At 44.5% G+C, this 26,884-nt stretch overlaps 2 protein-coding genes and 1 pseudogene across 2 annotated transcripts; all 3 read left to right on the forward strand.

Annotated features, from left to right (window-relative positions):
* Window positions 1-3,578: 3,578 nt before the first annotated feature.
* On the forward strand, window positions 3,579-6,255 carry LOC109901489 (28S ribosomal protein S15, mitochondrial-like). Its single transcript, XM_020497489.2, has 6 exons — window positions 3,579-3,685; window positions 3,769-3,844; window positions 4,071-4,119; window positions 4,315-4,399; window positions 5,267-5,458; window positions 5,728-6,255. Exons 4-6 carry the CDS (start codon window positions 4,367-4,369, stop codon window positions 5,836-5,838), a joined length of 336 nt encoding a protein of 111 aa, XP_020353078.1. The 5' UTR covers window positions 3,579-3,685; window positions 3,769-3,844; window positions 4,071-4,119; window positions 4,315-4,366; the 3' UTR covers window positions 5,839-6,255.
* A 408-nt stretch (window positions 6,256-6,663) lies between these two features.
* On the forward strand, window positions 6,664-8,430 carry LOC109901488 (PLAC8-like protein 1). The gene is made up of 4 exons (XM_020497486.2): window positions 6,664-6,790; window positions 7,395-7,535; window positions 7,694-7,830; window positions 8,114-8,430. The coding sequence occupies exons 2-4, from the start codon at window positions 7,424-7,426 to the stop codon at window positions 8,210-8,212; spliced, it is 348 nt and encodes a 115-aa protein (XP_020353075.1). The 5' UTR covers window positions 6,664-6,790; window positions 7,395-7,423; the 3' UTR covers window positions 8,213-8,430.
* A 232-nt stretch (window positions 8,431-8,662) lies between these two features.
* LOC109901762 (protein OSCP1-like) lies at window positions 8,663-26,120 on the forward strand (annotated as a pseudogene).
* Window positions 26,121-26,884: the final 764 nt, after the last annotated feature.

Genomic DNA, 26,884 nt, shown 5'->3' on the forward strand with positions numbered 1-26,884 from the left:
TCTCTGATGAATCCCCTTTCCGATTGTTTGGGGCATCCGGGAAAAAGCTTGTCCAGAGAAGACTAGGTGAGCACTACCATCAGTCCTGTGTCATGCCAACAGTAAGGCATCCTGAGACCATTCATGTGTGGGGTTGCTTCTCAGCCAAGGGAGTGGGCTCACTCACAATTTTGCCTAAGAATACAGCCATGAATAAAGAATGGTACCAACACATCCTCTGAGAGAAACTTCTCCCAACCATCCAGGAACAGTTTGGTGACGAACAATGCCTTTTCCAGCATGATGGAGCACCTTGCCATAAGGCAAAAGTGATAATAAAGTGGCTCGGGGAACAAAACATCAATATTTTGGGTCCATGGCCAGGAAACTCCCCAGACCTTAATCCCATTGAGAACTTGTGGTCAATCCTCAAGAGGAGGGTGGACAAACAAAACCCCACAAATTCTGACAAACTCCAAGCATTGATTATGCAAGAATGGGCTGCCATCAGTCAGGATGTGGCCCAGAAGTCAATTGGCAGCATGCCAGGGTGGATTGCAGAGATCTTGAAAAAGAAGGGTCAATTGACTCTTTGCATCAACTTCATGTAATAGTCAATAAAAGCCTTTGACACTTATGAAAGGCTTGTAATTATACTTCAGTATTCCATAGTAACATCTGACAGAAATATCTAAAGACATTGACGCAGCAAACTTTGTGGAAATTAATATTTGTGTCATTCTCAAAACTTTTGGCCACGACTGTACACTGGAAGCTATGAGTACAATAGGGTTAATCCAAGTGTTCTGACCTCACATAGGTCGTCAAGCACCCAAGCTAACTGGCTAAAGTTTGCTACCTCGCTAGCTACTTCGATACACAAATGAGAGAACACCTCACTCTGACCATTTTACTCCCCCTAGCAGAGCTGGTTGGTCTATTTTCATGTTATGTAGAGTGTTGGTGACTAACTGAGCTGCTGGCAACAAATGAATTGTGTTTTTTTTACTACGTTTACTGATAACGGTCATATTCAACGGGTGTTATGCGTTCGTAAATTCATCAGTTATTCTGCACTCTGGCAAACTCAGATGAGAGTGCTCTGAAATCAGAGTAGATAACCAGAGTGAATTTACAAACGCACCCTAAGAGTGTAAACTTTCAACACATTATTTCCTCTACCTGACACCCTAGACCCACTCCAATTTGCTTACCGCCCCAATAGGTCCACAGACGACGCAATTGCAACCACACTGCACACTGGCCTAACCCATTTGGACAAGAGGAATACCTATGTGAGAATGCTGTTCATCGACTACAGCTCAGCATTTAACACCATACTACCCTCCAAACTCGTCATCAAGCTCGAGACCCTGGGTCCGTAAGGCTCTCCAAAGGGTAGAGGGTAGCAGTGTGAAATTAATAAAATCAAAAATGTAAAGAGATGCCATGGTGGCCACGGTGAAATTTAGAAGTAGCCCAAAACCTGCAACCCGCGACCAATACATTTTCACCCGCATCAGTTTTCAAAGTTGCCCAATTTTGGGAAAACTGCAGACATGGCAACCCTGCTCACTCAGACTGTTCTTTCAGGCTTCCTGATAGTTTGAGATGAGAGAAAATGTAACATTTCTTCAATTTGGAGCATTTTAATAGCATGAAAATATTGTGGGTGATGTTTTGGTCATTCAAATGCTATTTTTACTAGGGAAATACGGTGAGTGTGCAGGACCTCAAAAGATTATTCAAGCATCCTTCTCATTTCCCGAATCGACTTCTCCGTCTGATTAGTTCTGTCTAATCAAAATGGCGATCCTCATGTAGGGGACGAATACTGTTTACTCATTACATTTTGACCATTGATACCTGACATACATATCAAATAATCTCTGAATCAGCCATGTTATCAAGTATGGCTCTTAAAGTATGGCTCTTAAGAAGTGCTCTTAAATCAACATCTGTCGTTCTGCGAGAATGTGGTGTTTTATCCAGGAAGAAAGGAACATGTGCTTCTCTCACGTTGAAATATGGGACGTCAACCTCTGTCATCACAGGGCCTTCACACAGCAACAATGAGACTGTATTGACAGGTGTATATATATATATTATATATATACATACCCGAATGAAACGGCTTGTCGATGTGCGCACCTGTTCATTTTCTGCACTTGCTCGCATGCATATCAACTAGCTAGCTGCACATGCCCAGCAAGAATCAATTAACCGTTACTGAAAAAGACAGAATAGGTAGATTTTGCGTGAAAACCCACTTATCATCATCATAACACCTTGTAAAAAAATTATTTTTTCAATAGTCAAGTAACGAGTACTTCCTTGGGTAGGCCAGGAGAGGGCACTGCAGCAATTATCTAGGATATCTAGTGTACAGATAGCTAATCACAACAACAACAACAACATTTATAGACAGGTACACAAGAGTTATTCTCTTTGCGTACACAGTGACACGGGCTTTGCATAGGGACATCAAGCACTACTCCATTGTCCTTATCATCCTGTGTATACTAACTAGGCTAAATATATGGTTTCATAAAAATAGATTACATAAAAATAGATCATTATTGTATACTAATGTAGTGATAACTTTAGCTAGTAGCTACCTGTCTAAACAGCTGAAATGAAAGGAATAATTTGTAACCAGACTGGTGCGAAGCTAATGCCATTTTAACCCAGACATATGACTAATCCATTTCTCATCATGTAATCAGTCAGTCTGCTAGTAAGTGGTTTTTATGAAGAGGATGTGGGAACCAGAGTTATTTTCCCCACAGGCCCCCTGCAATGTGTGCAGCAACTTTTCTCACTCCACCACTCTTGATCATGTATACAGAACATGACACTCCACTCTTGTTTCTATGATCTCTGCACGACAGTTCACAAAATGTAGGCCTACATCAAAACAAGTACTACTACAGTAAGACATCCTAACTCTTACTGCAAACCATGTTGCTGCTGAACATGCTTACAGACACTTTCTCATGCAGGCACATACACCGAATGTACAAAACATTAAGAACATCGTCCTAATATTGAGCTGCACTACCCCTGCCCCTTTTGCCCTCAGAATAGCCTCAATTGGTTTGGGGGCATAGACTGTGTCGAAAAGCGTTCCACAGGAATGCTGGTCCATGTTGAGTCCAATGCTTCCCACAGTTGTGTCAAGTTGTCTGGATGTTCTAGGGGTGGTGGACCGTTCTACACACAGAAAACTGTTGAGCATGAAAAACCCAGCAGCATTGCAGTTCTTGACACAAACCGTTGCACCTAGCACATACTACCATACCCCGTTCAAAGGCACTCAAATATTTTGTCTTGCCCATTCACCCTCTGAATGGTACACATACACAGTCCATGTCTCAGTCGTTTCAAGGCTTACAAAAAAAATGTTTTAACCTGTCTCCTCCCCTTCATCTACACTGATTGAATTGAATTTAACAAGTGACATCAATAAGGGATCGTAGCGTTCACCTTGTCAGTCTATGCCATGGAAAGAGCAGGTGTTCTTAATGTTTTGTGCGCTCAGTGTAGTTGCAGGCATAAATCTGGCACTGTCCTATGGTTCATAGAGCAATGGACTAAGAGTCATTATGTATTGTTTGATAATTTGTTTAATTCTTACCAGGTATTGGGAGTTTCACCATTCAGCCTGTGGGAAACTATACCCGTGCCATAATAAAGAAGAAGCCAGGTATGGAGTACCTAATACCAACTATACCAACTATTTGACCACTTGGATGTTTGATATTTACTGTCTAAGTTTTTTTCCATCAGTGATGCAAAGTCAGTTGAGTGATCTTCCTCCGACAATGCTGAAAATGGAATATGCCGCTGTTCCACTCGCTCAAACGTATGTACATTTCATTTGTCCAGACTTAAACGAAGTGTATTTTATGTCATGCAGACATGGCTCATGTATGTTCAACTCTCCCATGTCCAAACAACTACAGCAATGAGATTTACGCTGTTTAAAATAGTTATTCTATGTCTTTATTTGTACAATATATAGGCATACTCAGCGGTTGTACTATACCTCTACTATACAGTACATCTCTTCTGTTATCATGTGTTTACAGAGCTGATGACCTGATCAAAAGACTTCTGACACTGGAACTAGCAAGCCATGTATGTTCTTTTCACCTTGTTACTATATTCTATTCATCTAGTCTTTCTCATTGTGCTCATAAGAATAACTACATAAGAGTAACTACAGTTTGTGTATACCTCTGTTGGTTGCTATAGTTCACATTACGATAAGACCATTTTTCTACACCTATGCTGGATATTGCATTATCAAACCACCATGTTTCGTGTCACCAGAGCGAAAAGTTGAAATTGAAAACAGAGCAGCTGATTGCAAAAGTCTGGAGGGATGAAGCTGACCGCAGCTCTACAGAAGTCAAGGGTAGGTTCCCGTTTTGGACCTAGTGAACAACCGTGCTTTTCCTCTGAGGAACCACCTTATTTCAGCAATCATTTGTTCACTTCTTAACCCATTTCATTTTGACCTCCAAAATCCGAAACTACCAGGAGCACCTGCACAAACATACTAAGGTGGGTATGGTTGAAGGCTAAATGCAAGACTGTGTCATTTTAAGTCCCTATAGTAACCATGACGTGAATGCATATTATTTTCACACGTTTAATTTCCGATCCCCTCCCTGTCTGGTGTGAGGTTTGTCAACAGGATTTCCTGTGTAGTGCGTACACCCACTGTGTAGTGCGTATGACATTTGACAGAGTAGTAGTGGTGCTGCTGCATGCTGGGAATGTACTGTCACAACGTATACACCTAACATTGTATCCAACATTTTTGCAGACATATTGCAAAATATAACTATCCTTTAGCACAGCTAAAATGTTGAAGCCAAGGTTTGGCAGTCTGTCACTATACTGTATCTCACTTTTAGACCGTTTGGATTTGACAGTCTCAAAATCACTGCTATTTTTAATAAGAAAAGCAACTCCTCTATTATGTAAAATACATGTTCCCAGACTAGGGGTTAGATTCAATCTGTAGTCCTGAAGAGCTGCGTTACAGCACAATAGAAATGTAAAGGCAATGTTCCCATCTTCGCAGAGACTTCATTCACAGTGAACACTGCATTAGTCAGCTCAATCGGAAATTACCTTTACATTTCAATCGCGCTACAGTGCAGCTCTTCAGCCCCACGGTTTGAATCAAGCCTTAAATATTGTTTTCGCTTTACGCATATTTTTTTCTCTCCATTTGACCTCTGACTGTGTTTCGGCCCCCCCATCTTTGTATCAGGACAAAGCGAACAAGCGATGGATGCTCATGGCCATTGACCGCAGAAAAAAGCTGCTCAAGCACCTAAGGGTGACGTGCTATGACGCCTTTGAACATGTCTGCCAGCAGCTGGGCATCACCTACACTTTCCCCCCGGAGTACTACAGACATGCCACCCTACGCTGGCTGGCCAAGAAGGCCCTGTGCATAAAGGTACAGAACAAACCTCCATTCACTTTACTTAGTGCAATTTTCGAGCTTGGTCCCAGAGTAGTTTGTACTGTATGGTTGGCAAGACGGCACAAACAGATCTGGGACCAGACTAGCAATTGTCTTGTTAATCTTTCTGCTGTATGCAGGGTGTTGAACCATGGCTTTTACCAATAGTCTAATGCATGACTTAATGTAAAAGTCAAGGCAAAGTTGTTGTCATTGTTGTTGGGCTTCTTGATGTAGGTTTATATGACTGTGTCCTTTCTTAGGTATTCAAAGAGGTGCAGAAACATAAACTGGAGCAAAGGAAGAAAATTAAGCAGACCCCTCCCCCCAAACTGGCAGAACCAGCCAAAACAGCAGCTACAGGAACCCAATAAACTACTACAGTATCCAATGTCTGTCTTACTCCGATGCATTCAGTATTGCACTCAATGGGCAAATTAGTTTTGCATGGCACAGTGTCTCAGGTGGGTGGCATTTGTTCCTTTTTGACTATTCCATTTGTCCTAAGGAGAAATCTCCACCCACCAATGCCACCAGGCCATGTAAAATACATTTTCCCATGTATTGCTATACTGTAATAAGAAACATTAATAACGTATTGTTTGTAGTACACTAAGTCTTCATTCTTCCTGTCCCCAATGCATGTTGATGCATCATCAAACCACATTTGGCCCAATAAATGCAGTGACGCAGATATGTGGTTTTGGTGTGGGCAATATCTATGTGCTCAGCATATGTGATCTGAGACGATCAAATAAACCCACAATTAATCATTGAATTTAATAAAATAGATTATACAATACATTTGTTTGCTCTCTTTTTTTGTTTCTTGCGTGTTTCACAAGTGTAGTCACTTGTATGGTGAAGTGTAACTACCCCAATTGAAAGAGATAAAACACTACTTGATGCTGATTAAAATACTAATGAAACATATGAGAAATAAGAACATTACGCCCTGTGGTTGAAACTGAAGTGCAAGATTAATCATATGATGACTTCCCTGAACATAGCTTGCAATCGTGTTTACGAGAACTGAAAGAATATCAGATATTGGGTGTTTATCGACCTCATATGTTAAACCAAGGTTATATTCACAATCTGTCACCAGTGAATTGACCTTGAAACCTATCATTCTGAGGAATGGTGAGGTTATTAAACAGCTTAACTGTTCTACTGTGAATTTTTGTGTTTGCACTACTGTTGAGAGTTGTCTTGAGAAACATAGTAGGAGTGTGTAACCAGCGCTTGTTCACAGCTTTAGTATCACAACTTCCTGTTAAAGTCTTTCGACTCAGATCTGGAGAAGCTCAGCTGCAGACAAGATAGGTGAGTGACATGCTCTTTCCTCTGCTCTCAAGTATGTAGAAAAAGCTACAATAGAGTAACTACTTATCAATAAACTACATAAAATGTTCAGGTTTACATCTTTCTGCGAAAAAGTACAAATTGATCATCTACAACATTTGGCATATTTGTACACCAGAGTATACAAAGTATTTGAAGTCGTTTCTCAGAGTCTTAACGTCTTGTCCTTGTACAATTTTGATGATACATAACAGTTATATAACAGTTATTATTAGTCTTTAATGAAATGCCAATACAACAATGTCTCATTTTACATATGCAATTATATTAAAACCTATTGCAATACATGAGAGGGTTGCAGTATATGAAGTAAGATGGTGGTTCAGAGTATGAATGGACCTGTGTATTAACTTGAGTACCAAAAAAATTATAACTTGTGTACCAGTGTATGGAACTTTTATGTGAACTTTCCTATATGCAATTATCTCGAAGGAAGGAAAAAACACCAATGAACATTTCCCATCCCACAACAGTTTACATACATATAGTTTTGTTTTATTGCTGTACTGGGGAAATGATCAAACTTCAACCACTGTGCTCACTGTTGAACGTGGTTCATTTTTAGGTGACTGAAGCTGACCCCATTTGATTGACATGTCGAACCCAGTCATCACCCACCAGCCAGGAGCAGGCTCTTATGGGACAAATGTGCAGACTGGCGAGTGGAGCACTGGGCTGTGCTCCTGCTGCAGTGACATCCTAGTCTGTGAGTATCGAGACAAATAATAAGACCTTAAATATCATCACTAAGTAGGCATACCTGGTTCCATACCATAGGGTTTAATGGTTGTCAAGTGTTTCAAGTAAAAAAGTGTTTCCTGTTTTGGGGATTTTACAATAAGGTAAAATGTTGTCGTCATACAGGTGCCTTGGGCTTCATCTGCCCACTAGCATTGAGTTGCTACACAGCTAACAAGTATGGTGAGAACGCATGCCTGGCCTGTGTTCCAGGAGGCATGACAGCCATGAGGACACACATGAGATTGACCTATGGGATTCAGGTATGTTACCATTAGGAGCCTAAAGAAATTAGGAATGGTGAGGCATTCATGCATTCAGCATGTCATTTTTTAAATGTCATTTTAATGATCACTAGAGAGAAATGCAACTCATTTCGGTCCCAGCCAGTCTAACCCTTTTATTATGAAAGACAGGAAGGGACCATTTCATCAGTACACATATTGACAAATTAGTCTAGTGGTTTTCCCTAGCTTGAGGAACTTGAACTGTCAAATATTTGGTTGATTCATTCTCATCACATTTGATTGTCATATTTTCTTACAGGGGACGATATGCAACGATGCGTTGATGACCTGTTGCTGTGGATTCTTTGAGATGTGCAGGATGGCCCGTGAAATTCGCATCAGGAATGGCGAAGTTTGACTTGTACAGTCAATTGAAGACATTTTCAAGTGGAAGTTAAATGAACCTCATGTCACATATTGTTGATACAAATCGTCATTGTTATACTATGTACATTTTAACTTTTGTATTGATTAAATTTGACCCCCTACCCTCAAACAGTACTGCGCAAAGAATTCATAGCACCATGTATGAACCTAAGATGTACAATAAAGTTCCGTTTTTTCTTGTTTCCAATGGCATGTTGTCCTTTTCAGGATCATTTACAGGCTGATGTATCAGGGACGTTCATAACACTGAGGTTTAAATTATCATGAACGGTTACGTCTCAATTTCTGTGAAAAAACAACATATCAAATATTTGCACGTTAGCTTACATTCTACCTGATTGGTCCTTTTTCTTCATGACCTGGCAACCAAGTGGAAGCTTACATATGCTTAAACAAGACAGAATGGGGATATTTCGCTAGCTAGCTATCCAGCACAATACGACAAATATGTCTTCGAGGACGCTACCCCTGCTTTTTATTAATCTCGGTGGAGAAATGCTCTACATCTTGGATCAACGCCTAAGAGCTCAGAATATTCCAGCTGACAAAGCCAAGAAAGGTAACATTATAGTTAGCTAGTTTAGCTGTCTGGTTGTACCTGACCAACAGGTGACCAACAGGGAATCACTGACTTTGTCATGTTCACAAACTGTAGCTGATTAGATAGAGAATGACAGAAGGAGAGGTATTTTGATGTTTCACATGCAATGCATCTCTAGGCATACATGCTCTGCTTTGAGGCCTTCAAGGAAACCAACAGAGTATTGCATTGGTAGAACAATCTGGACGAAATCTTTGCCCAGAGATATGAATTCCCTCTGCCCCCAAGATTGTAGAGAGTTCAGCCGTGGGCTTTATTAAAGAGAAATCCGGTTTCTATCTCCCAATCAACTAACTTTGCAAGCTGCTGATGGTTTAAAAGGCTATTGCTTTCTTCGGCCAATTGGGAATAGGTGGACGTTAAACCTTGCCTATAGAATGCACATCTGCTTGCTTAAAGGTAGACTCCTTTGAGCACAGGACTTATTGATTTTAAAGGTAGACTCTGCCAGGTGTGTAATCATTACGCCGATTCTGTTGCAAAACGTTTTGCAACAGAAACCGCTTACTCCTAACAGAAAACGCAAACGAGAGATACAAGCTACAAGTACAATGAAGAATTTGCAGGTTAAAACACAGGCAGGGAGACAAATGAATGTACTCCAAAGAATGGCAACCAGTTTGTGAACAACAGTTTGTGAACATGACAAGGTCAGTGATTCACCTGTTGGTCACCTGTTGGACAAATTCAGGTAGGTCCCTCCCCGTTCCATTCTGTTTGCTCAGTTTGCTTCTGTTTGGTTCTTTAACGGTTTCCGTATTGAATACACCCCAGTTGTCATAATCATAAACAAGGGGGCGACTTCACATCTACAAACATCAACAGTTAAAACCAGGGCTCGGATTCATAATACATCTGAGTAGGAGTGCTGATCCAGGATCCGTTTTGCCTTTTAGATTATAACTAATGGACAGGGTGACCTAATCCTAGATCAGTACTCTTACTCAGAGACACTTGTTGAACATGGACCCAGTTATATCAAGACTGTGTTATATCATGGGCTCTTTCCAATTTGCACGCCTACGCTAGGAAGAGCCATCATCACCACCATGTTCAATAAAACGTTTTTGGAGGAGCTGTTCAAGCCACAGGAGCTGTACTCCAAGAAGACCCTCAAGACCGTGTTTGACTGACTGGCCCATGCCTCCATCATGAGACTCAACCAGGCCAGCATGGACAAGGTATGGATGGAATCGTGTCACCTGGTTCATGTTCAGGACACGCTGTAGCAAAACATTTCAAAAGGTTTTACAATAGAAAACAAAAATAGGTGTTCCTTATTGGACAAGGATGTGTAATCTGTCTGTGTTTCAGTCTGTTTTCGTCCAATTCATCCCTGATTAAAAGGACCCTTTATCGGAAGTGAAAGGCCATCGAGTTGTTATCCCCTTTCTGAGAAAGGGATTTATCTAACAACATCTAACTATCATTCACCTCATTTTGAAGTCAGCTGAGTAGCTGTCATGACGACATTATCATTTTTATCATTACATTCTCAGAATCACTTCCTCTGTACCCAGTGATGCTTTAATTGTCTTACTTCTAGGTACTTGGGGAAATTGCCCAAGTCACTTAAAACCCCATGTAGACCTGTATTTTTTTTAAGCTTTCATCCTTTATTGCACCATCATTGCTTGACTATTTTGAAGAGTTCTATCTGTTGTTTACAAAGTTTTATATAGGCTATCAAACAGAATATCTTCAGCATTTTGAAGTATTAATGCTGGTTATAAGCCTAAATGTTGCATAAATCCACCTGCAGAGCATGATCCTAGTTTGTTCAAGTATGCTGAGGGCTCCATCTGGTGTACATTATAAACTGGCAGCAGATATTTTGGAGCATAACAGTAACCCATCATCATCCATATGACTGTTGTTCATGCACACAGCTGTATGACTTGATGACCATGGCCTTCAAGTACCAGGTGCTCCTCTGCCCGCGGGCCAAAGATATCCTCCTTGTGTCCTTCAACCATCAAGGATTTTGTGAAGGACACCCCAAGCGTTCTCAGCCAGGTTGACGAGACATACAGATAGCTCATAGAGGTACAATAAACGTCCCTTCGATTGCTCAAACCTCCGCTGAGTGTTCAGTATGATCTCTTATTCATTATGCATGTTTTGTGTTCTTATTTATATATGTACACTACCTTGTCTAGTGGTGAATTTCAGCTCCTCCGGCAAACGCTCCTCATCTTCTTTCAAGACATGCACATAAGGGTGAGTTCATGATCTCGCAGAAGTTTGTCAAACTTTTTCAACAGAGGATGAGTGTGTTGGGAAGGGGGGAGTGTGGAATCTTTTGATGGGTTTCAGAGATGACATTTTTTAATTGTACCATGATTTTGTGTCAACTGCTAAGATGTTTGCATTTGAAAACAGTGCTAAACCAGGAAGCTAAACCAAATAATGAATTGCTGTAATAAGTTGTCTATAGACTGCTTACAAAGTAAGGAAACCAGTATTTCATTTTGTAATTTGGGTGAACTATCCCTTTAAAATGCATTATAACCCCATCATAATGACTTATACACAGTGTAATCTCGGTTAACCCTGAACTAAATTCTTGCGTAATTGGTCAGATCCTAACACCTGCGAAATCTTGATTTGTCAAAAGCACCCGAACTAATGCTGCTCGTTATCTCACACAACCCGTTGTATCAGGACAGAACTATGGTATCATTTATGTTTTAGTAGTCTGTCCATGAGAGATTATACAAAGATTATCACTATGTTTTGCTCACCAAATGCAGGTGTCCATCTTCCTCAAAGACAAAGTGCAGAATTCCAACGGACGTTTTGTCCTCCCGATCTCAGGTCCTGTGCCCCATGGAACACACATCCCAGGACTTATCAGGTACCACAGCTATAATTGTCCACACCCAAATGACATGGAATCCAACAATGCCAAGTTTGTTGCAATAGAGCAAAATCTCAATTTTATTAGATGCATTGAATATGTCTGTATCCATTGTTGTTGTTTTTTACTGTGTTTTGTGCTTTTTGGTGGCATCTATTTCAAATCCAATCAAATCAAATTTTATTTGTCACATACAAATGGTTAGCAGATGTTAATGCGAGTGTAGCGAAATGCTTGTGCTTCTAGTTCCGACAATGCAGTAATAACCAACAAGTAATCTAACTAACAATTCCAAAACTACTGTCTTATACACAGTGTAAGGGGATAAAGAATATGTACATAAGGATATATGAATGAGTGATGGTACAGAGCAGCATAGGCAGTAGATGATATCGAGTACAGTATATACATATGAGATGAGTATGTAAACAGAGTGGCATAGTTAAAGTGGCTAGTGATACATGTATTACATAAGGATGCAGTCGATGATATAGAGTACAGTATATACGTATGCATATGAGATGAATAATGTAGGGTAAGTAACATTATATAAGGTAGCATTGTTTAAAGTGGCTAGTGATATATTTACATAATTTCCCATCAATTCCCATTATTAAAGTGGCTGGAGTTGAGTCAGTGTCATTGTCAGTGTGTCGGCAGCAGCCACTCAATGTTAGTGGTGGCTGTTTAACAGTCTGTTGGCCTTGAGATAGAAGCTGTTTTTCAGTCTCTCGGTCCCAGCTTTGATGCACCTGTACTGACCTCGCCTTCTGGATGATAGCGGGGTGAACAGGCAGTGGCTCGGGTGGTTGATGTTCTTGATGATCTTTATGGCCTTCCTGTAACATCGGGAGGTGTAGGTGTCCTGGAGGGCAGGTAGTTTGCCCCCGGTGATGAGCTGTGCAGACCTCACTACCCTCTGGAGAGCCTTACGGTTGAGGGCGGAGCAGTTGCCGTACCAGGTGGTGATACAGCCCGCCAGGATGCTCTCGATTGTGCATCTGTAGAAGTTTGTGAGTGCTTTTGGTGACAAGCCGAATTTCTTCAGCCTCCTGAGGTTGAAGAGGCGCTGCTGCGCCTTCTTCACGATGCTGTCTGTGTGAGTGGACCAATTCAGTTTGTCTGTGATGTGTATGCCGAGGAACTAAAAACTTGCTACCCTCTCCACTACTGTTCCATCGATGTGGATAGGGGGGTGTTCCCTCTGCTGTTTCCTGAAGTCCACAATCATCTCCTTAGTTTTGTTGACGTTGAGTGTGAGGTTATTTTCCTGACACCACACTCCGAGGGCCCTCACCTCCTCCCTGTAGGCCGTCACGTCGTTGTTGGTAATCAAGCCTACCACTGTTGTGTCGTCCGCAAACTTGATGATTGAGTTGGAGGCGTGCGTGGCCACGCAGTCGTGGGTGAACAGGGAGTACAGGAGAGGGCTCAGAACACACCCTTGTGGGGCCCCAGTGTTGAGGATCAGCGGGGAGGAGATGTTGTTGCCTACCCTCACCACCTGGGGGCGGCCCGTCAGGAAGTCCAGTACCCAGTTGCACAGGGCGTGGTCGAGACCCAGAGCTTGATGACGAGCTTGGAGGGTACTATGGTGTTGAATGCCGAGCTGTAGTCGATGAACAGCATTCTCACATAGGTATTCCTCTTGTCCAGATGGGTTAGGGCAGTGTGCAGTGTGGTTGAGATTGCATCGTCTGTGGACCTATTTGGGCGGTAAGAAAATTGGAGTGGGTCTAGGGTGTCAGGTAGGGTGGAGGTGATATGGTCCTTGACTAGTCTCTCAAAGCACTTCATGATGACGGATGTGAGTGCTACGGGGCGGTAGTCGTTTAGCTCAGTTACCTTAGCTTTCTTGGGAACAGGAACAATGGTGGCCCTCTTGAAGCATGTGGGAACAGCAGACTGGTATAGGGATTGATTGAATATGTCCGTAAACACACCGGCCATCTGGTCTGCGCATGCTCTGAGGGCGCGGCTGGGGATGCCGTCTGGGCCTGCAGCCTTGCGAGGGTTAACACGTTTAAATGTCTTACTCACAAGGAGAGACCGCATGTTTTCGTTGCAGGCCGTGTCAGTGGCACTGTATTGTCCTCAAAGCGGGCAAAAAAGTTATTTAGTCTGCCTGGGAGCAGGACATCCTGGTCCGTGACTGGGCTGGATTTCTTCCTGTAGTCCGTGATTGACTGTAGACCCTGCCACATGCCTCTTGTGTCTGAGCCGTTGAATTGAGATTCTACTTTGTCTCTGTACTGACGCTTAGCTTGTTTGATAGCCTTGCGGAGGGAATAGCTGCACTGGTTGTATTCGGTCATGTTACCAGACACCTTGCCCTGATTAAAAGCAGTGGTTCGCGCTTTCAGTTCCACACGAATGCTGCCATCAATCCACGGTTTCTGGTTAGGGAATGTTTAAATCGTTGCTATGGGAACGACATCTTCAACGCACGTTCTAATGAACTCGCACACCGAATCAGCGTATTCGTCAATATTGTTATCTGACGCAATACGAAACATGTCCCAGTCCACGTGATGGAAGCAGTCTTGGAGTGTGGAGTCAGCTTGGTCGGACCAGCGTTGGACAGACCTCAGCGTGGGAGCCTCTTGTTTTAGTTTCTGTCTGTAGGCAGGGATCAACAAAATGGAGTCGTGGTCAGCTTTTCCGAAAGGGGGGCGGGGCAGGGCCTTATATGCGTCGCGGAAGTTAGAGTAAAATGATCCAAGGTCTTTCCACCCCTGGTTGCGCAATCGATATGCTGATAAAATTTAGGGAGTCTTGTTTTCAGATTAGCCTTGTTAAAATCCCCAGCTACAATGAATGCAGCCTCCGGATAAATCGTTTCCAGTTTGCAGAGAGTTAAATAAAGTTCATTCAGAGCCATCGATGTGTCTGCTTGGAGGGGGGAATATACGGCTGTGATTATAATCGAATAGAATTCTCTTGGTAGATAATGCGGTCTACATTTGATTGTGAGGAATTCTAAATCAGGTGAACAGAAGGATTTGAGTTCCTGTATGTTTCTTTCATCACACCATGTCACGTTAGCCATACGCCCCCGCCCCTCTTCTTACCAGAAAGATGTTTGTTTCTGTCGGCGCGATGCGTGGAGAAACCCGTTGGCTGCACCGCCTCGGATAGCGTCTCTACAGTGAGCCATGTTTCCGTGAAGCAAAGAACGTTGCAGTCTCTGATGTCCCTCTGGAATGCTACCCTTGCTCGGATTTCATCAACCTTGTTGTCAAGAGACTGGACATTGGCAAGAAGAATGCTAGGGAGTGGTGCACGGTGTGCCCGTCTCCGGAGTCTGACCAGAAGACCGCCTCGTTTCCCTCTTTTTCGGAGTCGTTTTTTTGGGTCGCTGCATGGAATCCACTCCGTTGTCCTGTTTGTAAGGCAGAACACAGGATCCGCGTCGCGAAAAACATATTCTTGGTCGTACTGATGGTGAGTTGACGCTGATCTTATATTCAGTAGTTCTTCTCGACTGTATGTAATGAAACCTAAGATGACCTGAGGTACTAATGTAAGAAATAACACGTAAAAAAACGAAAAACTGCATAGTTTCCTAGGAACGCGAAGCGAGGCGGCCATCTCTGTCGGCGCCGGAAGTACTATTTGCTTTCCTTTCGCAGACGTTGTCGGCTTAATTTAGACCTGCATATCTGCAGCTAATTGCATTACTGAGGGTGTTGAACGAGCAGCTGTCTAAATTTAGAAAAGCTTGCTTTTAGCACAGCTCTATTTGCCAAGGGATTGAGTGCAGCTGTGCTTAAGTTTCTAAAACACATAAAACACAATCAATGAGTTAAGCTCATGTGGCGAATTTCGAGATTGAACAATGTGAAAGTATAGACAGATGATGTCAGTGTTACGGTTTTCTTCTGGTGAGGGAGAGGTGGACCAAAACGCAGCGTGGTTATTTATAAACATCTTTAATAAAGATGATAACGTGAACAATACACTTGTACAAAGAAACATGAAAAACCGAAAATACCGAAAATGTTTGTTTTTATAATTTTTTTATTATTATCTTTAATACCATTCATACTTTACAACTCATAATTTTCATACATACTCAAATAATGGTATTTTAATTTAACTAATTAAACTAAACAAAAACTCCAAACAAAACCTCAGGGGAGCATCTTCCCTCCCCGTCACCCTACAAACTACCTTTCCCTATCTCCCCGTCCCTAATCTATCCCCTTACAAATCTAAATTACACCCAGCCCTAAACCCCCCTTCCACCTCTCCCGAGCAGCATGCTACCCCCCTTCCACCTCTCCCGAGCAGCATGCTGCCCCCACTTCCTCTCCTCCCTCTTCATCCTCCCCCTCAAATCTCCTTCCACCCTCCTCACTATCCCTTCCACCCCCCAATCTCTCCCTGTCTTCACCATGTTCTGCCTGGCTTCCCACAGCCCCCGTTTAAAGAGACTCATGAGAAGCCAGAACAGAAACCTGTCCCTATCCGTCCCTCTCGCTCTCCCTACACCTCTCTCTAACCTGGCCCATGTCAATACAAAATCCCCCCTTACCAAACCTAACAACACCCGTGCCCTAGCCCATACTACTCCGGCAAAGGCACAGTCCCAAAAGACATGGCGCACAGTCTCCTCCCTGCCACAAGAGGATCTTGGACAGGTGGGGGATTGCACCAAACTATACCGGTACATGATGGAACGTACCGGCAAGCACTTATGGAGGCTCAACCAATTCAGGTCCTTGAGCCTGTTGTCCAGACCCCGCGCCTTCACTCCCTCCCAGACCACTTCCAAGATGCCCACTACAGGCGCCGGACTCCCTGCCTTTCTGACCTCCTCGTACAGGTGCCTGTGATCTAAACCTACTGGGGGAACTTCAACCTCAGGGTGCGCACGCAGCCACTTGGCCGCATGACCAAAGTGCCACGGCAGCTGTTCCGCCCGAGGACCCGTGTTAGACCACACCATTACGCTTATCGCCTGATACGAGAAGAACACCCGAAGGAGGTAACCGGACGGGTGTATCACTGGATGAGCAAGCTCCGTTAACAAGAAAGAAACAAAAATTGTTTCCAGCTTGAGGGGGAAATGTGGTACCCCCCTACCTCCCTCCCCGATGGGACAGATCATGCGTGCACTGGCGACCCACTCGCACCTGCCACTCCACATGAACTGAAACACAAGCCTCACTAGAGGCCTCCTCAGACAACCCGGCAATGGGTAGATGTACGCCAAATACAAAAGAGACGGCAACACATCCACCTTTAGGACCAGGACTTTGCCCAAAAAAGACAAATACCTAGCCTTCCACATTGCTAGCTTCCTCTGTACCACTGCGATACGCATGTTCCAGTTTAGTGTCGCTGAGCCGGAGGTCTCAAAATGGACCCAGAGAATCCTCAGGGCCCCCTCACAGAGAGATAACCATCCAGGCACATACGTTCTACCGCGCCATCTTCTGAAAAACTTGACGGAAGACTTTGCATGGTTCAGAACCGCTCCCGACGCTCGGGTGAAATCCCCAAAGATGGCAAGGGACCTTGTCAGGCACGAGTCCTTGCACAGTAGCAAGGAAGTGTCGTCGGCGTACTGCGTCATCTTAACACGCAGCCCACCACTTCCAGGGATCAACAAGCCTTCCACCCCTGTGTCTGCCTTAATGGCAGCCCCCAGAGGCTCCATGTACAGAACGAAGAGGAGAGCCGAGAGTGGGCACCCCTGCCTGACCCCAGACGAGAGGTCAAAAACGTCACCCAAGTGACTATTTACACTAATTCGGCACCCCGCTCCGACATATAATGTACGAATCCATCCTATGAACTTCTCCCCAAATCCTAATCGACCTAACACTCTGAATAAAAAGGATCTATTCATATGATCAAAGGCTTTCGCCTGATCTAGCGCTGCTACCATTAAAGGCAGTCCTCTATCTTCAACCCAAGTGATGGAGTCCCTGATTAACTGTAGGTTCCATCTAATAGAGCGGCCCTCTACCCCGCACGTCTGATCCTCATGGACGACATAGGGAAGGGCTGTGCGCAACCGGTCTGCTAAAACCTTTGCAAGTAGCTTGTAATCTACACACAGCATGGTCAACGGCCGCCAGTTGCCAAGGTCTGTTACTTCCCCCTTCGTATATAAAAGTGACAGCACACCAACAGCCATTGATCCCCCCGGGACCCCCGTCTCAAGGATGGCCTTCAAGACTTCGAGGACCACTGGTCCAAGTATACCCCAAAACTTGAGATAAAACTCAGCCGGCAGCCCATCCATCCCAGGCACCTTCCCTTTTCCCATCCTCCTAAGAGCGCTCTCAACCTCTTCTAGTGAGATCTGGGCCTCCATCACTTCTCTAATGTCCTCCGGAAACCGCCTGGACAAGTGTTCTAAAAACACATTTCCCTGCTCTACATCTATTTCCCTTTCCTTAAATAAACCTTGGAAATGATCAGTTGTCACCCTGACCATATCCTCTGGTTCTCTAACTATACTACCATTTTCTTCCCTAACGCCATGCATTACCTTCCTACTCTGTCTGGCCCTAACCGACTTAAAGAACATAGCAGAACAAGTCTCATTGTGTTCTAGAAAGCCACTATGCGCACGCCCCAGGAAAGCTTGAGCCTTCCGCTCCTGCAACTCCCTGAGCTGCGCCTTTAGGGTTGCGGATCTCTCCCAGTCAAACGACCCGCTGAGTTTGCCTGCCTCGTACTCGAGTTCAATTAACCTTTGGATACGATCCACTTCCCTCCTCTCCTCCCTTTTTTTCCTCTTGCAATACCCTATTATAAAAGCCCTAATCCTCACCTTAACTAATTCCCACCACTCTAACACCCCCTCGCACATGGACCGGAGGCCTTCAAGCCTCCAAAAAGAAACCATAAAACCCGTCAACAAAAGCCTGCTCCTCCAGCACATCCCGATCTAACTTCCAGTACCCCCTACCAAAGAGGCAGACTGGTGACCCCACCTGCAGGAACACCCCGTCGTGATCCGAAAAGAAAACAGGCAACAACCGCCCAGACAACTTACCCAAAGACCTGGGTACAAAAATATAGTCGACCCTCCGCTCTACCCCCCTGGAGTTGCCATAGTCAACCAGACTATGGCAAGCCATTAGCCCGGTAATGGCGCCTGCACTGCTATCCCCCCTATTCCTAAATCTGTATTAAAATCCCCCCTATCACTAATTTCCTATTTGTGACACACAGGGGTGTCAGACAGTCCACCATCTCCCTCCTGTCTGCCACCACCTGTGGCCCATACACCACCACTAATCTAAATTTACAATCCCTTATCGTGACATCCACCCCTATAACCCTCCCCTGCATTACCACAAAAGAATCCTCCACTTTTACCTCCCTGTGCCCACACAAAATCCCTACCCCCGATGAGTGCACCCCCCCAATACCCCAAACCGACTCCCCCTTGTCCCACTCCCTCTTAAACCTACTAAATCCCCTCCATCCCTCAGGTGAACCTCCTGTAAAAAACAAAATCAAACCCCACACCCTCCAAATAACTAAAAACCGCCCTCCTCTTAACAAAATCCCTTAAACCCCTTACATTTAAACTAACAAAAGTGAAATTAGACCCCATGAAAGAATGAAATAAAAACATGTAATACACTCAAATTCTAAACCCAGACAGAAAAAAAACTAAAACAGGAGACTCACCCGATGCTCCCCTGCTCCATATCTACCGGTGAAAACACCATCCGTACTCCCGACATCCCCCCCTCTTCCTCCATCTCACCAACCCAGGATGCAGGAATAGTGTTTGGCTCCGGGGTGCCCTGCACCCTGGGTCTACCCCCACACTCCTCCCCCTCCCCAGTGCTGCAGCTGGTTTGGAAAAAAATCGGGGAGGCTGAGTCCCCAAACAAAAAACTCCCCACCTCCTCCTGTACCCAGTCCTGAGTCTTGTTAGGTGTGTCCCCACCCAACAGAAGTTGAGGGCCTGGGGAAACCAGCAGCAACCCAGAGGTTTCTCCCACCCCCATCACTCTCTTGGCCATCCCCTCCCTCTCACTGTCGGCCAATCGCACCCTCCTCTTCATTCTCTTCTTTGGTGATGGCGGCAGTGGAGAGATACCACCCTCCCCACCCGCCAGCTCCTCCACCATACCCCTCATCTCTTCCACCAGGGCACTTTCCCCCCAGTCCACTTGCTCTTCCACCGTCTCCTTCTCCAACACTCCTCCCTCGCTTTCTTCTCTCTCATGCTCCTCCACTCGGTTGCCTTCTTCCGCCGCTTTTCCTGGTTCACCTACTCCCGTGCCTTCCGTTTCCTTCTCTCTTCCATCCGCCGCTTCTTGCTCCTCCTCCTTCCTTGCGGCCTTCCCCTCTGGACCTGTACTCTGGTCATGAGGCGTGCTTCCTTCCCCTCCTCTTCTTCCCCCATCCCCTGCTCCTGCTCCCCCCCCAGCAGCAGACGCATATGACCTCTGACGAGCCGGGCACCCCCGCCACAGGTGTGCTGATGAGCCACACCCGTGGCACGCCTTAGGCTTGTCACAATCCCTCGCCTCGTGTTCCTCAGATCCACAAAATCTGCATTTTCTTGTGCTGCACGAGGCGAATATGTGGCCGTAGGCCATACAGCACCTGCAAAATGGGGGCTGACGTGCATAAAACAACGTCCCCCTGTCAGCCCCTAGAGAGAACATAGCAGGAGGATGGAGGTAGCCACCATGTCCCTTTGGGTCCTCCCTGAGGAGGGCCTGGAAGCCTCTCCTCCCATTCCAAAACCCAAGGGAGTCTTTGAGGTGCCTTGCTGAGGAGACGTTATCCATGTATCTCACCAGAAAGGCCCTCACCTCTTCGTCCTTAACGTATGGGTTGTAAATGTTGACAGTTACAACCCTGAAGTTGTTCTTCGCCAGGCTTGTTATTTCATAGTGGCTCATCGGCCTCTCACCTCCCACTGCTCTTGCCCTTCTCAGGATATCATCGTGTTTCTCCTCTGTATATAGTGCCACATCGTATGCTCCCTCCAACGAGTTGCCTTGGAAACAAAACACGTCCTTCACCGTCAGCTTTAGAATCCCCATCAATATTATCCTTCCAAAAGTTTCCCGTCCTAAAGGCTCCAACTCCTTTTCCTTCCAAGCAAACCGAATCGTGTTGGCCAGCCCAATCCCAGGGACCGACCGTGTTGATGGATTTAGCACCATCTCCGCAAGGAGAATGGCGCTCGTTCTCTTCTCTTCCAAAACAAGGAAAAAAGAAAAAAACTAAGTGACTGAGCCTATCTGGTGACAACAAACACTGAGACAGGAACAATCACCCACAAAATACTTAAAGAATATGGCTGCCTAAATATGGTTCCCAATCAGAGACAACGATAAACACCTGCCTCTGATTGAGAACCCCTCCAGGCAACCATAGACTTTCCTAGACTACTTCACTAACCACAATCCCATAACCTACAAAAAACCCCTAGACAAAACACACCACAGAAATACCCATGTCACACCCTGGCCTGACCAAAATAATAAAGAAAACACAAAATACTAAGGCCAGGGCATGACAGTCAGACTAGTGACCACTCTGTTACAAGTACATTGCAACCGCTTAGCTAAACATCTGAGACAAGTTCCATCTTGAACAGTAGACACATTTTTAGACGTATCTTCTGGGAAATTATCTTTAGGAAATGATCAGTTGCCTCATGATGTTAAAAATATTTTTGCAGAATATTTTGCACATCTGTATTTTTTTGCTACCATCAGAATGTTCAGCTGCAATGGCGAAGAGGTGAAGAGACTGCAGGTCCGTAACGGTGGGAACTACACCAGTGTTCTCCGCGAGGGCTCCTTTGAGATGTTTGGAGAGAGGGTCATCAAGCTGGGCACTAATATGTATGTGCTGCTCCACACTTTAGTGACAACCATTGACGTTCCTGGACTTACCCCCACGGAGACTACTAAATTCTCCACTATTTCCTCTACTGTGGTCAATGGTCAAATACTGTAGGCCTAAATCAACATGGTAGCTCAAAGTCACTGCAAATTGTTTTGTGAATAATTTACACAGTGACAGGTTTATTTGCCTCCCCCGTGATGCTACATTGTATTTCAGCTTGTCAAGTGCTTGGCTTCTGTTTACCCACAGGTACAGTGTAAGCCGTCCGGTAGAAACACACATGTCAGGGACGTCCAAAAACTCTGCACAACAAAAGTCGGTGAGTTGGAATTATGCTTAATCACTATGCTGTATTTATTTTCTTACAGGCATTTATCCTGCAAGGCCTTGCATTTTTGCTCATAAATGTAATTTTACTTTATGTCCTACAATATAATATTTTGTCAAAGGGTCAAAATAGTATTGATATCTGTGTTATTTCATCATTGATTAGGCTACAGTAAGGACAATTTGTCCAAGTCAGACTAAGCTTCATCTGTAATTAAGCCTTAATTGTAATGGAAACCAGCCTTAAATTCAATGGGAAATGCCCTAAACAGCTAAATCATGCAATTCATGTGTTATGTTAATGATTATGTGCACCTTCACTGTGTATACAGATCAACACAGCTCCAAACCCCCTGGCCAAAGAGGAGCTGAACATGTTGGCCAGGTTAATGGGGGGTATGGATGTCCAGAAACCAGGAAATGCAGACAGTGGCTTTCGAGTCAACCTCTTTGCCACAGATGAGGAAGAAGAGTAAGTCCTCTTATGTTATGAGCATTGTTTTTTTGTATTTATGCTTCATTGTGGATCAATTTAAATATGGAATTACAGCAGTATCGGGCCTCCCAAGTGATGCAGTGGTCTAAGACACTGCATTGCAGTGCTAGCGGCGTCACTACAGATCCGGGTTCGATACCGGGCTGTGTCGCAGCCGGCCACGACCGGGAGACCCATCAGGCTGTGCACAATTGGCCCAGCATCGTTTGGGGAGGGTTTGACCGTCCGGGTTGTCCTTGTCCCATCGCTTCCAGGTTAAGCGAGCAGTGTGTCAAGAAGCAGTGCGGCTTGGTGAGTTGTTATTTCGGAGGACGCATGGCTCTCGATCTTCGCCTCTCCCAATTCCGTATCGGAGTTGCAGCAATGGGACAAGACTGTAACTACCAATTGGGTGTCATGAAATTAGGGGGGAAGGGGTAAATAAATAAAACATTCAAAAAGGAATTACAACAGTACTCCTCACAACATGATGAAACGAACTGAACCTGATTTTTGAATTATGATAAGTTAGACTAGTGTTAAAAATCACTGTCATTGTTAAGAATCAGTATCAGTGTTAAAGGTCCAGTGTAGCCATTTTCATCTCAATATCAAATTGTTTCTGGCTTACAATTAAGTACTTTACTGTGAGTGTTTCCAATAAAAATAGTCAAAAAGAAACAAAACTAGCTTCTTAGCAGAGCAAATTCTCAACCTAGAATTGTGCTAGGACTATCTGGGAGTGGTCTGAAAACTAGCTATTATTGGCAGTGTAATGCTCCGGGTGTCGTGGATGTGGAATCAGACGCAGGAGACAGAGAGTGCAAGGCTGTGCTCTTTAAAATGCACCAACGCACCACAGGGTGCTCACAATAATAACGGCCCCAAACACGGGGAATGAGAAAGGTACAACTGAAATTTCACGACCAGGAACAAACACATTCCTCTATATTAGAGCCGAAGGTTACAATCATTAATCCCGCACAACAACCAGGCGGGCCGGCTGTCTAATAAAGACAAACTAATCATTCACCAACAGGTGCTACCAATAAACATACAAGGAGGGGGAGGAAAGACAATCAGTGGCAGCTAATAGGCCGGTGACGACGACCGCCGAGTGCCACCCGACCGGGAAGGGAAACCACCCTCGGTCGGACTCATGACAGGCAGAGAGGTTATGAACTGTCTTTCTTATTGGTCTATTAACTAATTTACGGTTGGTGATGTCACCAGGCAATCCAAAACTCTATCCCACCAAAACAGGCTGATATTTCAGCCAGTCTTTTCAAATGACTCTGCCAGTAAAAGGACATTATTGTAATTTTTACAATATTACTTTAGAAATGTATACAAATGTATGTGGACGCCCTTCAAATAAGTGGATTCGGCTATTTCAGCCACACCCGTTGCTGACAAGAGTACAAAATCGAGCACACAGCCATGAAATCTCCATAGACAAACATTGGCAATAGAATGGCCTTACTGAAGAGCTCAGTGACTTTTAAAGTGGCACCATCATAGGATGCCACCTTTCCAACAACTCAGTTCGTCAAATTTCTGCCCTGCTAAAGCTGCCCCGTCAACTGTAAGTGCTGTTATTGTGAAGTGGAAATATCTAGGAGCAGCAACGATTCTGCCACGTACACAATCTCACAGAACAGCACCGCCAAGTGCTAAAGCGCTTAGTGCTTAAAAATAGTTTGTCCTCAGTCGCAACACTCAATACCGAGATCCAAACTGCTTCTGGAAGCGACGTCAGCACAAGAACTGTTCTTCGGGAGCTTCATGAAATGGGTTTCCTTGGCCGAGCAGCCGCACACAAACCTAATTTCACCATGCGCGATGCCAAGTGTAAGCTGGAGTGGTTCAAAGCTCGCCGCCATTGGACTCTGAAGCAGTGGAAACGCGTTCCTTACTGATGAGTCATGCTTCACAATCTGGCAGTCTGAAGGACGAATTTGGGTTTGGCGGATGCCAGGAGAATGCTACCTGCCCCAATGCATAGTGCCAACTGTAAAGTTTGGTGAAGGGGGAATAATGGTCTGGTCACAGAGGCTAGATAAATATTCAACCATATAACATGCCTTTATGTAACTTGAAGGGATGATATGGAAGCATTTCATAGATTGAGACTGTCCTACTGTACATGCTGTGGTGTAACTGTCAAAATGGTCCCCCATGAAAACCTGTCACAGGAGACTTACTCCCTCCGTGCGGTCATCTCTTAGCACTTACGAACAACCCATGATCAGACCTGCTGCCCAGTTTGAATAGCTTCTGTAATTGACAGGCTAAGGATGGTAAGTTATCTGACATGCACTAGGATCATGATGGGCCAGTCAAACAAGATGTACCGTAATCGAACATAAGCCCCTCCCCAAACGAGACCTTTCAGATCTGCCATTGGTGGCTTGCCTTCTCTTTCAGAAACATCAAGCCAATGCAGAGCTGGTCAAGATCATGGGGGACTTCACGGAGGAGGCTGGCGAACCGTGCCCATTGAGTGCCAGCAGTAAAGGGGATGACCTTCTGGCCATGATGGATGGGCTGTGATAGTTACCATGGTGACCAGAATCCGAGGGCAGGGCTCAAGGCTGAGTTGGTTAGGAACGGTGTGTTCTACTGTCTGCTCTGCTGTGCTGTGCTGTGCCGTCTGTCTCACTCTGCAAATATGGCAGCTGTCCAACAAAAGCACACACAACACAAACCTCATCTTTGTTTGTCTGTCGAGCTTTTCGATGCTAATGTGACGTGAGCAGGTCACTTAATTTGTTCAGCAAGGACCAACTGTAAACTGTCTGCAAGACTGTGCATTTTCCAAAAGAGAGAGTGGGGAAACTTCATAAGCTTGAAAATACACTCAGTGGACAGTTTTTTTTTAGGTACACCCATCTTGTACCGGGTTGGACCCCTCAGTAGCCATGAAGTGATGCACCTGTTTAGCAACAATGTTTAGATATGCTCTGGCATTCAAATGTTGATCAACTGGTATCAAGTGACCTAACTTGTGCCAACTTGTGCCAGGAAAATATTACCCACACCATTACACCACCGCCACCACCCTGCACCGTTGACACCAGGCAGGATGGGGCCATGGACTCATGCTGCTTATGCCAAATCCTGACTCTGCCATCAGTATGACGCAACAGGAAACGCAATTCGTCGGACCAGCCAATGTTTTTCCAACTCCTCGGTTGTCCAGTGTTGGTGATCGCGTGCCCACTGGGGCCTGCCAATTTTGTTTTCAGCTTATAGGAGTGGAACCCGGTGTCGTCTGCTGCAATAGCCCATCCCTGACAAGGATCGACATGTTGTGCACAGAGATGTCGTTCGGCGTTCAGAGATGCCCTTCGCCACGTAACTGTTGTACTGCTCTGTTATATGTCTGTTTGTGGCCACTCCTGTTACCTTGAACAATTCTTTCCATTCTCCTTTGACCCCTCTCATCAGCGAGCTGTTTTTCACCCGCAGGACTGCTGTTTTTAGTTTGTTGCACCATTCTTGGTAAACCCTAGACATTGTCGCACATGAAAAGCCCAGGAGGGCGGGCGTTTCTGAGATCCTGGATACGGCACACCTGGCACTAATGATCATACTACGCTCAAAGTCGCTTAGGTCACCCGTTTTGCCCATTCTAACGTTCAATCGAACAGTAACCTGATGCCTGTCTGTCTGCTTTATATAGCAGGCCATCAGACTCACTGTCTGTAAGAGCGATCCATTTTTTTGTGAACTGGGTGGTGTACCTAATAAACTGGCCGATGTGTATTTTGTGCTTTTATGGTGGTAATCTCAAGTTGTTGTTTTTTAAGTTACAGATAGTACAGAACTGTTGTATTTGGTCACACTGAAACATCAAATGGAGTCGTTGGGACATATTTGTTCCAATTCAATCAAAAGTTTTGGCTCTGCTGATCCTGCTTCAATCAATGTATTTAAAGTTGACATTCCGTGGATGTCACGTTAAACAATATTTCTTGTTACTCTTCCTCCCAGATAAATGGCAACTTTCTCTTTGGGGTGGCAGGTAGCCTAGTGGTTAGAGTGTTGGGCCAGTAATGGAAAGGTTGCTAGATCGCATCCCAGAGCTGACAAGGTAAACATCTGTCGTTCTGCCCCTGAACAAGGCAGTTAACCCACTGTTCCTAGGCAGTCATTGTAAATAAGAATTTTTCTTAACTGACTTGCTAGTTAAATAAAAAATACATTTAATTTATCACCTCATGTTAATATAATGCTGTTTTCTCCATCACATATCTGCTGTAATACAGTATTTACAATTTTGCTAATCTGATTTACTCTGTCTGACTGAGTAATTAAATAATGAACACGACCTAAACTAGAGGGTGTCAAACTCAATTCCTGGACCACCTTGTATCTGCGGGTTTTCACTCCTCTCATCTAGTTCTCTAGGCCTTAATTTGACACACATTGAAAGAAAATGACAAAAAACAGCAAACACACGACCTTCCAGGGATTTAGTTTGACAACCCTGAGACTGGTAGAACTGAAAGAAACCCGTGCACTTGTC

Source organism: Oncorhynchus kisutch, linkage group LG13 (assembly GCF_002021735.2).
Source record: "Oncorhynchus kisutch isolate 150728-3 linkage group LG13, Okis_V2, whole genome shotgun sequence".
Taxonomy (NCBI): Eukaryota; Metazoa; Chordata; class Actinopteri; order Salmoniformes; family Salmonidae; genus Oncorhynchus; species Oncorhynchus kisutch.